At 31.7% G+C, this 12,586-nt stretch overlaps 2 protein-coding genes and 1 long non-coding RNA gene across 3 annotated transcripts in view; 2 read left to right on the top strand and 1 right to left on the bottom strand.

The window, feature by feature from the left end:
• The window catches only part of LOC109545202 (orexin receptor type 2), a gene marked incomplete in the record, with an annotated part of 65,952 nt that overhangs the window by 3,244 nt on the left and 50,122 nt on the right, over nt 1-12,586 (bottom strand).
• On the top strand, nt 1,517-3,144 carry LOC125504837. The gene is made up of 2 exons (XR_007281732.1): nt 1,517-1,808; nt 2,079-3,144. It is a non-coding gene; the product is annotated as an uncharacterized LOC125504837 (long non-coding RNA).
• On the top strand, nt 7,872-10,666 carry LOC125504836 (vesicular inhibitory amino acid transporter-like). Its single transcript, XM_048667396.1, has 5 exons — nt 7,872-8,303; nt 8,403-8,576; nt 9,922-10,077; nt 10,142-10,287; nt 10,362-10,666. The coding sequence occupies exons 1-5, from the start codon at nt 8,160-8,162 to the stop codon at nt 10,588-10,590; spliced, it is 849 nt and encodes a 282-aa protein (XP_048523353.1). The 5' UTR covers nt 7,872-8,159; the 3' UTR covers nt 10,591-10,666.

Here is a 12,586-nt window from a genome sequence, read left to right as displayed (position 1 = left end):
TTTTTTTCTATTGTTTTACATTCGTTTAACTTTAATCTAAAAAGTGCTTTCATAATTTTTATTGAAAAACGGTGTAACAGTTCTGTAAAAGCGATGTTTTCCTTAAGAATAGCCAAATGAAGCAATTAATATTGCAAAAAACGCGGAAAATGGTTGATTTTTACAGAATTTCATTCCACTCTGAGGTAGCTTTAGAGGTTCCAAATTTTTCACCACAAAGCCCTAGCCTAATTTTATGATTGCAAAAAGTGGCAAATAACAACATTAGATTAGAATTTATCAGATTAGAATCTTTCATTCACTTTCGTTCAAAGAGAAAGAATGGTATTGTATTTGGCCAAACACAATCAACACTCATATCAATTTCTCTCTGTGTATGGTAGTCTGAATTTACACGTTTGAAATGTAATAAATTGAACCATTTTTTTACAAGGCAATTTAATCGAGCAGATGCATTTTAATTTCCTTCAAGAAAGTATCGTTCCCAGAATAACATATAGGTTCTTGGGAAAAATGATGATTACTCAGAAAAAAATATGATATTGTATTATGCAGCATGAGTTCCTTAACTTCTAAACTCCACTTTTAGAGATTACGGGGTTATCGAAAGATCAGCAACTAAATTTTTTTCTCACGGATTAATTTGCAGACTACAGTTTACAAAAACTGCCACCCTCTCTCCATGTTCTAGAATAAGGCATTTTTGGTTTTTAGGTTTTTAGGTAGCAACTGAATTTAATCGGGGCGAAAACTTTGCATTGGCCCATCCTGTACGTTGAATTTACTTGTGGTGAAGTGGAAGAACACTATTGAATCATCATTCTCTGTAAATTAATGCATGTTTGAAACATGTTTTGTAACCATTCCGCACTACTTTGCATCAACTGTTGCATTATGACAGGATTTTTTTTTAAGTGAGAATGTTTTTGTTATTGTTAACAAAAAATATTATTTTTCATAAAATAAGACTAACTGCTGTACAGTTCACTGTTTCTCATATAGAGGAGAATTCGAATTTATAATCAAAGTTGCTACTGGAAGCTGATCCACAAATCGCTTTCGCATTTGTGAATGCATACAGTAGTAAGTCTTTAACCCAAATGAATAGGAATTCAATGTTTTACTGCATTTAAAGCAACTTGCATAAAAGCAGAATATGGCACAAAGCGGAAATAAATTAAACTTACACCAACGCTTAAGAACTATCACATAAGTGAAAAAGGGCATTATGCTAATGCCACACGCGTTATACACAAACTTAAACAGCTGGCAGAAACATATTGGACATTCCAGACCAGATTGGCATTATTCCAGACTTTTTCTCTTAAGAGCGTCGGAATCATATTATCCAGAAAATTACTAGCCTGTGATATATGGTATCATACCCCTGCCAGAAGAAACTCTTGAAATTTTTGGATGGGCGAAACTATTGAAAATGGCACTGAAAGTAGTAATTAATTTCCTTTGAACAAGTTACACTGAAACTGTTACTGACAGCGATTTTTTTTTATTTCCAGAGAAATCGAGTGATGAGATCCAGAAAGAGAGTCGCATGCATCTTACTTTTGCTAGCTGTGGTATTTGCTGCTTGTTGGCTGCCTTACCACATCATGAACTTGGTAATGAACATAACAGGCCATACAGAAGCAGAGTCCGTTAACGTATATCTCTTATTGCTGGGCCACTCAAATTCAGCATTAAACCCGATTATTTACTGTGCTCTGTCCAGGAATTTCAGAAATTCAATCAAGAGCCTGTTGAAATTTAAAATTCGATGTAGGAGGAAGAAACACAACCCCATGAACCATGTACGTAAATTTATTAAGTCGTTTTAGAGAAGATTCTTGCACTCAATTCTTATAATATATTTCCGAGCCCGATTTAAAGCGATCCAAAATAAACTTTTGACACTAACAAACTGAAAATATTTTATAAATTGTCTTCTTCTAAATGTGGCTTGGCTTAGTGCTTAAGGAATGGAATTGTTAATTATTTAATAATTCCCCGTTGAGTAACTTGAATGTTTTACAACGTTAATTCATGTAACTGGAACACATTTAAAATTAAACGTTTTTTAGTGGGCGGCCGACAGTTCAGGTTCAGGATTTCAAGTTCCAGCCAACAAAGCTTTACCTTTACTTAATCCTCCCAACGACTTTGGAATCAGCAGGAGACAGTCCTCTCAAAAAACCAGGACTTGTGCGGTGTAGATAACAGTGAATTTATCCAGTTAAAAAAATCAAAATTTTATTAGTCAGAGTGTTCGAATCACAGAGTGGTGTATACAGTGTAAATAGCAGAAAATTATCCAGGGGAAGCTTCCGAAATTAAATTAGTATTAGATTTTATTCAATAAGTTTTCAAAATTTCAAATTGTGTAGGAAGTGATCAGTGGTCATTTAAAGGTTCTTTGATTAAGTTGACTTAGTTTCCAATTAATCATGGTAAAAAAGTTCCTTTTTTATAAAACTAAAATATGCGACTTTTGTAATTTTAAACTTTTTATAAACGGAACTAGTTTCAAGTATATTATAATTCATGCATCAACATGTACATAGTAATTGTTATAATATTTTTATCACACTATTGATTTATAAAGTTTACAGAGCATTAAAAGTATTTGTTTGCTAAATAATAAAACTACTTTACTTTGAAATATATCATGTAACAAACTGTGCAAATAGAAATTTATTAGTGACTATTATAGCATTGTGTTTTATAATTAACTACATATAAGTTTTAAATTTAAGCGAGAATATGAAGAATTAAAAATTCAGAAGAAGTTCAGTTATCTGAGGTTTCAATTCTTGCAATTTGAATAATTTTATAAAATAATTAAACGAATGTTAGTATTAAGCCACTGTTTCTTGGAACATTTTCCATGTTCATACATACATCCCATATAAATATTGTAAGTAGGCCAATAATATGCGTCAATAAACTATCTGAATGTATATTGATTTCTAAATGTTACAAAGACTTTACTGATTTCTAGCTTCTTTTGCAATTCGTTAGATAATAAATTGTAAAACATACTTATATTACTGAGAAAAATCTGCATTATTGCTATTAAATGTGGTGTTTAATATTCAGCTGTATATAAATGGTCATATATTTTGTTTAATAAATCAGGGAAAATTATAATCAGTCTCTTATTGCACTCGCTTTCTACCAAATATTTAGGTGCCTATACAACTTAAGTTAGATTGAGTTCTATTTATCAGGCTGTAAATCGACTAATAAATCAAACCAACTTTTGATTTATGGGCGAAACCTCTAAAACTTCTGTAATTTATTAAAATATTTCGCTTCGGGAGCAGAAATAATAATCACCTTAGATATTATAGTCAACATGAAACCGTTATTTTTAGCGTACTTTCGTAGAGGTATTCTGAATTGTTTGCATAAAACTTGCATTCAAAAGTGTTAAAGGCCTTGGTATGATTTAAGAATATGTGTTTGTATGCCGCAAGGAAACCAAATAATAAAAATGGGAGCAACTCCATTTTTCAAGTCCATTCTTTGACAAGATAAATTTTCCTTACAACGACGAACACAAAAAATATGTCGCCTTTTCCCTCTATTGGTTTCGTCGTATAATCGTCATTTATCAATTCGTGTCACTCGCCAATATTCTATCCATTTAAACGAGATTTTTAATTATCGTTATTATACAGGAGATTAAGATTTTCATAACATTGATGAGTTAAAATGGCTCAATTAACTACCGTCATTATGGATAATGATTAAGCGCATATTGGAATTAAACTGAATTTCAAGCAAACATTTATGGCAAAAAACTACTTTAGAATTTACTAAGTTTTCGCCAAACCATTAAATACTTGTCTTAACAACAGACAAAATGGAAAGTCAACCTCCACAACTGAACGACTTTAGAACTTCTATGAGAGAAAGAATCTTATACAAGAGAAACTATCCTACACAAATCTTGTCACAAGACAATCCCGTTTCGTTCTGCGGTTCCCTCGATTTCTAATTGGGAATTAGAAAACCTTTAAATTACTATCAAGTAATTACGCATTTCTATACTGGAAATAGCATGGACAGAAAGGTCAATTGGTACGTGGCCTACGCTCACCTATTTCATTCCAAAAAATCGATATTGTATGTTGTTGCTTATAAAAATAGGATAAAATGCGAAGGCAATTTTGCGCGGATTTTCAAAAGTTTTAACAACCTAAAGCGCAGAAAGGGAATTTCTTGAAGTTTAGGAAAGTAAAAATCCGATATTTGCCCTTTTAGAACAGATCAATAAATATTGCCTATATTATCAGCTTAATGCCAAAACCCCTTCAGCTTTTTTATATTAAAGATCGATTACAAATGTATATCGCTTATGGCTACAATCAGCTACGCGAACAAAAGTGCAGCCTGAACCGCTAAACCAAATTTATATTCTTCCAGATCTAATCGACGAAGTTTAAAGGCTTTTAAGACGTTCTCGACAATTTGTTTTGGTATTTTTTAACTTTAAAACTTCGCCGAATTTTGGTTTAAAACTTTCGAGATCGTTTATATAAAACTAGAATTGGACTTAAAATTTTAATTGAAGTAAAATCGACATCAAGTGCTTTATGAGGCCAGTTTTTCTTTTGGATATGCTTGAAATTACATTAAATGAAGTTATTCAGGAAGAATTGTCAAAGGAAAAAGGCTCTTAAGTTTTTAAGGAAGATTTAAAACAGATTTTCTAGCTAATAGAGACACCACTCAAATCACAGTTAATCCGATTAAAAAACACCTGCAAGAACAAAAATTGAAAGAAAAACCAATTTTGGCATCTAAACAATTCGTTTAGCAAAGCCTATCTTTCACAAAGATTCAATAAGTTTCTATAATAGAATAGGAAAGTATTTTCCGTATTAACGGAATAAAACCGAGAAAATACTTCAGAGTATGTTTTTCTGTTTACTGGAGTGCCTCGGGGACTTGGAATATTTTTTTACTTATTTGATCTTTACGGCAAGGAATACCGATAGTAGGTTTCTTTTACAAACTTCTTTTTGATTTTATCTTTTTAGCTCTGTGCAATTTTTCGCAAACAGTGTTTCAAATATGATCATCTAGATGAAAATTCAAAGATCCTACAAGACTAATAAACTAGAATAAAGACGAGAAATTTCTCAATTGATCAGAAAAATGTTGCAAACAACCCATTGATAATGATTGGACCACATTTGTCCAACTGCTACTATTATTTATATTTCAATAGAAATGCGTCAAGGCACAGTAGTTTGAACATTAAAATATAACGCAATATTTGTCGGGAACTCACGTTCATATGACATACATAAGCTGCAAATTTGCACAAATTCATTCATGTATTTGAAAAATCGAGCTTTGTGGCAAGCCTTAATGCACACGAGGCTGGAATATAATGTAATTGTCATATGAATGTGAACATAGAAATATTAAATACCATAATGGGGTGCCCCAATCTAATCAAACGAGAAAATTTGCCAAAAATCCAGAACAATGGACAATGCATTAAGTTCCCAGTTCTGTTACTTTTGCGAGTACAGTAATTTGATACAAAAATAAACTCCTGGGTCAAAAAATCGAACACGCTCAATATGGTGCAATTTAAATATATGTTAGTGGTGAAGTACATAATGTTGTTAAAAAATTGTAACTGCTTTCAGAGTTGTTGTATCGTCATGAATGAAAAAACGGAATGTTAAGCAAACCTGAAATTTAACAATCGTGTGTAATTATATAGCATTGTGCTTTTATTCTCTAGTATAAGGGATTTAAGGTAAAAAAAACATCTCTTGGCTTCACTCAAATCCTACTTTTTGGATATTTATGGTATTTCCAACTTTTTGGTTCAGTTGAAAATACCCAAGATTTAAAAAAAAATTATCTGAATCGATTCAAAATTGTAAAAGCTAAATAAGATTTAAATTGAATAAAATTAAATGGGGTAGTTACATTTTTTCACTGGCCGGAATGGTTTTTGGTAGTTAAATTTGGTTAAATTCTATTCCTCATTGTTTTTTCGCTTTAAAAATGTTTGCACTTTCTTGAAGTTAAGAGCTTCTTGAAACGTGCTATGAACTCCTGTTGCAGTTCTGTTGTTCTGGGAGAAAGCGACAGGTATTAATTATTGTACAGACATTTTATTTTTGTATGCCAATGCTTTGGTTGGTTATTTTTAGAGTTACAGCTAAAATATGTCTCTCTAAGAAAGCGGAAGATGTAGAACGAGAAATACCATTTCATAAAATGTTTTGAAACGGGGTTCTAAAGATTTGACTTTAGAGGTATTCGCCGTTTAGCGAGACGAGTACAGAATAGACTTCTAAAACCCTTAAAAATACAAGTTTGTATGTTCTCAAAATGGCATATAGAACATTTTTCTATTTTATATTCAGAAAATAATGAAATATAGAAAAAAATCCGTTGAGTTAAATTTTGCAATTATTTGCAATTTGAAACTGTCTCTAGAAACAATATATCACGTTTCAACAATCAAATGTTTTATCTTCGGAAAATGTCTTGAATTTAAAGCAAAAATCTGTTATTTCGGCTTTTGAGTGCGGAAAATAAACATGAAGCATTTTTGAGGGACGTTTTATTACAACTATGTGCATGTGTATCAGATAAGCTTTGAAATTACTAACAATGCTTCTGAGAGATGCGATTGTATTACCAGAAAGGTCACTTCAAACGATCGCATAATATCGAAATATTGATGTATTTAAAAAAATATATATACATATTTTGTTCCACAAATCAAGTTCAAACAGTTCACGCCGATTTACAAAAATCGATTATTAACTGTCTCAAATCACATATTACGCAAAACTAAAATATTTAATAAATTAATTAAGGCTATACAAAATGCGTTTTCTTTTCTTCACATGAAAATCTATCCCGAATTCTCGGATGGTATTGTATCAGTTTTTCATAATTAGATTTCGTTGTAATTAAAAAATGTATGATCATGTGTTCTGAGTGCACTCAAGTTTTTCCAGGTAAGTATAAGAAATCTTGAAGTCACCATAAATATTTGTATCTATCGAATTATACTTTACTTAACAAAGCTAACAAACACTGCTAAAAATTACTTCATGTTTAAGTCAATTTACCAACGAACTCTGCAAATTAATGTTTTTATAGAACCCAAAAAGAAAATAGATATGTGTTAAGAGAAGGTGCCATCTAGCAATGTAGTGAGTTACTCTTGAAAGTATTGATGTAAGCAATCTTAAACCGTAACGACTGTTTTTCAATTTAGAAAAAAAGTCCAAAAAATGTGTTGTTTAGGTTGCAGCTCAAATCATTAATATTTTCCGGCAAATGTGTTTTAATTCCTTCAGTTTACTTTACTTACAAATAGCTCAATCCTTAAACCAAATGTTATAGATATGGAAACAGGGAAATTGTTCGTAAAATTCAAATTGATCAAAGTATCGGCTTTTACAATATATGAAGCTGTTACTCGGTTTCTGCCATTAAGGTTTTGTTCCCCATATAATCGTAATGATTTGCAAATTAATCTCAAGCTTGCTTTTAGCTAGAAAAATCTACATACAAGATGCCTCGGGCTGCGTTAGTTGCCCATTTTTTTACATTTGCTAGCATTTCTATTTTAACAATTTCTTCTAATCCAATGCGGCTGAAAGTATACTTAACTAATACTCTGTCAATTTACTTTAGTTACAACTCAACTTTGATTTTACCAACATTTTTCTCAATCCCATCCTGCTCAAAACCTCAACAACGAGCACAAAACTCTTCACTTCCTAACCTTCCTATTCAAATACCGCCCTATAGGAATCGGGGCCAATTAATCGATATCAACCCCCTGATTCCATCTCTGTGCGGCACAAGCGTATTTGATCATCCAGAATCGCTCGGTTTTATCCAGGCATCCTCCAAGATGAAAATCCACGTTTAAACAAATCAAGTAAGTTTATACGGAAAATGTGTTTTAGTTAAACTCGGTTGCACAGGGAAGTACTGAACTGATAGGATACAGTCCGAAAGGGGGTTGTTTGGATTAATCAGCAGTCGAAAAGGGAAAATCGCATGAAGAAACCTGATATTGATCTCTGAAAGTTGTGAATAAAAAATACTAAATTTCTATTGAAAAGTTGCAATAAGTGGCTAGATTGGTGTTACTCTGAAGGAAAATGAATCGTTTTGGGGGTATTAAGTTGCCGCCTCTGAGTGCAGCCGTAAACGTTGCTAGTCAGATAAAAAGGCAAATTTTGCCCTCTTCTACTCCCGCTGAGAGGCCTAGCCAGATAGGACATGGACATGGACATGGGGAGCGAGTAAGTATCCGCATGTTTTCAAAAAATCTTAATTTTACCGCAAAATCTTGATATGGCAACAAGTGAATGAACCTATTTTATGTAATTCAACTCCTTCAGGTGCATTTCGCTCAGCTCCCGAACCAAAACCACACAACACACGGAGGCACCATCAATGAACACCACGAAATGTCAAACATGCAATCCAGCACCAATCCCTTTGGTTCTTCAAATCCCAACAACCCCTTTTTGCAAAATCAAATGGAGGCTGGAGAACCTGGAGGATTTCAACAGGTGAGCAAACGAGCAAAGAGCCTTGTTTTATTTATGCTAACTCCAGTTACTTGTTTTATTTATTTACAATGCTTAAAATATTCTGTTTGAAATTGATAGAAAATTAAAATTGACGATTAGATAATTATTTTTAAATACAATCTGTTTGGAAATAGGAAAAAACCTGGTTAAATTTCGATCAAAAGCTTCAAATAACGTTTGAGAACAATGTAGTGTTTCATCTCACATAATTTGGATTGAACTAAATTATATTTTGCCCAAATCAAAATTATTTTAAGCGGAATGCTGCAAATAAAAGGGGATATTTCTTAATTGAGAGGAAACTCAATAGTTTTGTTCATTTGTACTTTGTTTGTACATTTTATCGGTAAAATTCAAATAACTTCATTCATAGGTATTCAGTGCTTCCCAATGAGGTTGATTTGGTCAGTGGTTTTCCTAATTGTCTGATTGTTTAATACTGTTTCAAGCTATGTATTATATAAATTTATTTTCGCAAAGTATCGTCACTCTATAGCTATATTTTTCTTGCAAAAAATTATCATAATTTCCTACTAAAATATATATTTGAAAAGTCGTATTGATTCATTGAGTTTATGCTTGAAAATGTTCAACTTCCTTGCCTCGAAGACTATTTAACAAATCAATGTCAGAATTTCAGCTGTTTCATGTATTCTAGTCTGTTTAAAAGATCTAAAAGAGAGTTTGAAATAACCGAGATGAGAATATTTTTGAAGTCGCAATTAAAGAAAAAACGTAACCCATTCCCAGCCAGTCTGGGAAAAATGAACAAAGTTAAAAGCAACACAACTCTATTAATGTACAGAATATCACAACTGAAAAACAGCAACGAATCCATATACTTATGTATACACGAGATGTCTTTATTTCGTACGTTTACTGCACAAATTTAAGAATATATATATTAGTGCTAAATTGTATTTTTCAAACACGCGGATTAACGTTTAAAAAACCTAACATAAGTTTGCAATTTTACAATTATCTCAGGTTTTATTTTACTATTTTGCGCTAATTTTCATATCCCGCTTTATTTGTCAGATATGTTTAGTGACTAAAAACAAAATAATAAAAATTAATGGATTAAGCATTTGGACATTTGATCAACAAAACACTGGAGTTCGTTTTTTATTGAATCACAGCAACAAAAATTTTCGTAATTCTATATTGAAAAAGAAACAAATTCGGCAATTCTTTTATATTGATTGGCACATAGCATCTTCTTGAATATGTTTAATATGCTCTGTTCCCAATATTTCCTTATTTTTTAGTTGCTCTCAAACACCATTTATAATGAATAATCTAAACTGAATTATCTTCTTATTAGGAGAGTGATTTCAATAATGCCCAAGGAGGAATCATCAAGCAGTCAAGCAAAATGTCATCAGTGGATTTCTCAGAAGGAAGCGATTTTGTTGAAGGAAAAAGTGATGTAAAAATTAACGAATATCAAGCCGCTTGGAATGTGACCAACGCTATTCAAGTGAGCATATGGAAAAAACGAAATATACAATTTCCCACTTGTTTTTTTTTAATTAAATTTTTAGGGAATGTTTATTGTATCCCTTCCATTTGCAGTACAAATTGGAGGGTATTGGGCAATCGCAGCCATGATTCTCGTGGCTCAAATTTGCTGCTATACCGGAAAAATACTAGTAGATTGCCTTTATGAAATTGACTTGCAAACTGGAAGGTTAGAACATAAAGTTCTTTAACCCAAAGGAAATTAAAGTTTTAAAAAGTTTAATTTTTCAAATATTTTTTTAGACGGATACGTGTGAGAGACTCTTACGTGGCCATTGCCAAAGAGTGCTTCGGCAAAAATTATGGTGCTAAAATAGTAAGCATTGCTCAAATAATAGAACTGCTAATGACCTGCATTCTTTACGTGGTGGTTTGCGGAGATCTAATGATTGGAACATTTCCCGAAGGAGCAATTGACACACGATCCTGGATGATGCTAATCGGCATTTTTCTGCTTCCATTAGGTAAGTAGTAATCATTTTCTTAAGAGTGTGCGAAATTCCAGGATATTCGCTCATTTAAAAGGCAACTTTCACAGCGATTATTAGGTGCATACGTTTCGGTTAAATATCATCAGGTATTTTTGCTGCCAAAGATATGAATTTATTTCCATTTATATGATCGGAGATCGTATTGTATGTGTTCTAATATTACTTTCAAATACTTTTCTCATTCTTATAGTATATCCCTTTATATATCATCCTTTTAAAACAAGTCATGTTATTTTCCCTGATTCTTTGAAAATTGGGAATTTTTCTATTTCTTTTATTATGTGCTTTGTTTTACATAAAATATATGATCTGCAGTAGTATTTGCTCCAGCCACTCATTGCTTTTTTGCGTTGCAAAGAATTCTAGATTGCATTCTGTTCAACGTTTTGTAAATTTTCCTTGTTCTGTGAGTACCTAAATGTCCACTTTCTTACCACCTACTATTCTCTTGGTGAAACCGGTTGCCTTTGTTGTCTATTTTTCTATTATAGCTCCAAACCTTATCAATCTTTGCTTCTGTTGCAAGTGCCTAGACCTTTTAATTTTTTTCATGGTTAATTTTTATTTTCTACGATTTTTATTTCCATTTCAATTTCTTGGGACTCCCATACTGCCAACTGCGTCTTGCGTATTTCCCTGCTTACTCCATATGCTTAATTTACTGCTTAATATTATTAGCTTTTTTCATATTCCCATTTTTAATTATGTTTTTGTCTATATAGTTTTTCTCGGTATTTTCTAATTTTATTTTTATAGTTTCTCTATATCATCTTTTATAAATTAATATATTGCTCAGATTGTTAATATCAAGCGTATGATTTACCATTTTATTAAATTTGCGATCTCTAGGACCTTATAGTAATAGAATTTACAGTTTTTGCTCTCCTAAGCAATGTACGAGTATGGCATCAAAAGTTAAAATATGTAGCATTTGCGAGCGCGTTCTCTATTATTTTTAAATTATTGGCTTTAAAACCAGGTTTTGATTAATTGGTGTGGACTCTAACTGAAGTGCGCTAACTACACTTTTATTGCATATTTATAGATCGTATGACTATTATTTTTGAATAACATGATAAAATCGATATTTGTATCGATTTTATCAAAACTCTTCTGGGTTTTATCAGTTTCCCTTTTCATTTCAAGGCGTTGGAAAACCAGCTTAATTTCTCAAAAATTATACAATAATCTACATACAAGTTAATGTTAAGGTTAAGCTTAAGATAAGAACATTTTTTTTTACTTCTACATAAAACTGATTTTTGAATTGCAACCGAGATTTTATATTTTAAGCACAACCCTTTTGTGTTTGATTCATTATCTTATAAAAGAACAAATTGAGGAAAGGAAGACAAATTATGTTTTAAAAGTAAATAGTCCCATAGTTTCCCAAAAATGTAAGTAGATATTCCCATAGTTCTGGTCAGAGAGATATTTAAATCAGAATTCAAATACAGTACAAAAATTTAGTAAAAGTATAATAATGGCGCTTAACTTTTAAAAAATTAAGGAAATAATTCAGAAAAACGTATCCAAATAATTTTTATAAAAAATGAAAATAGTTTACGTTCTCGAGAAAAATGTAACACGAGATAAGGTTTTTTTTTTTTTTAATTGTTAATAGCATTTGCGATTTGTTGTTGAACTTCGTGTGATAAAAATTTTTAGAAGCAAATTAGCAAAGATAATCATCGCTAAGTGTGTCTTTCGACTTCAAGCATGTTCAAACTCTTATCAAATGAATGTTTTAGCAACTTTGAACATAAAATTTAAAAAGTGATCACATCAAATCGGGTTTACAGGCAGAAATATTTTGATTTGAATAACTTGTAGGCTTAAACTACTAAACAATATTGCAAGAAGAACGTACGAAGATAAATGCTGCTGCCGCAGAAATATGAATAAAACAGAACTATTTTTACGAAACACGCACATAAATATTACATCAGGGCAGAAAGACCGATTGGGTCGATAGCC

Source organism: Dendroctonus ponderosae, unplaced genomic scaffold, assembly GCF_020466585.1.
Source record: "Dendroctonus ponderosae isolate FM_Combo_2020 unplaced genomic scaffold, Dpon_F_20191213v2 Dpon_F_20191213_6, whole genome shotgun sequence".
NCBI lineage: Eukaryota > Metazoa > Arthropoda > Insecta > Coleoptera > Curculionidae > Dendroctonus > Dendroctonus ponderosae.
Note: the sequence above shows the minus strand (reverse complement) of the source record. Positions and strands in the feature narration are given on the sequence as shown.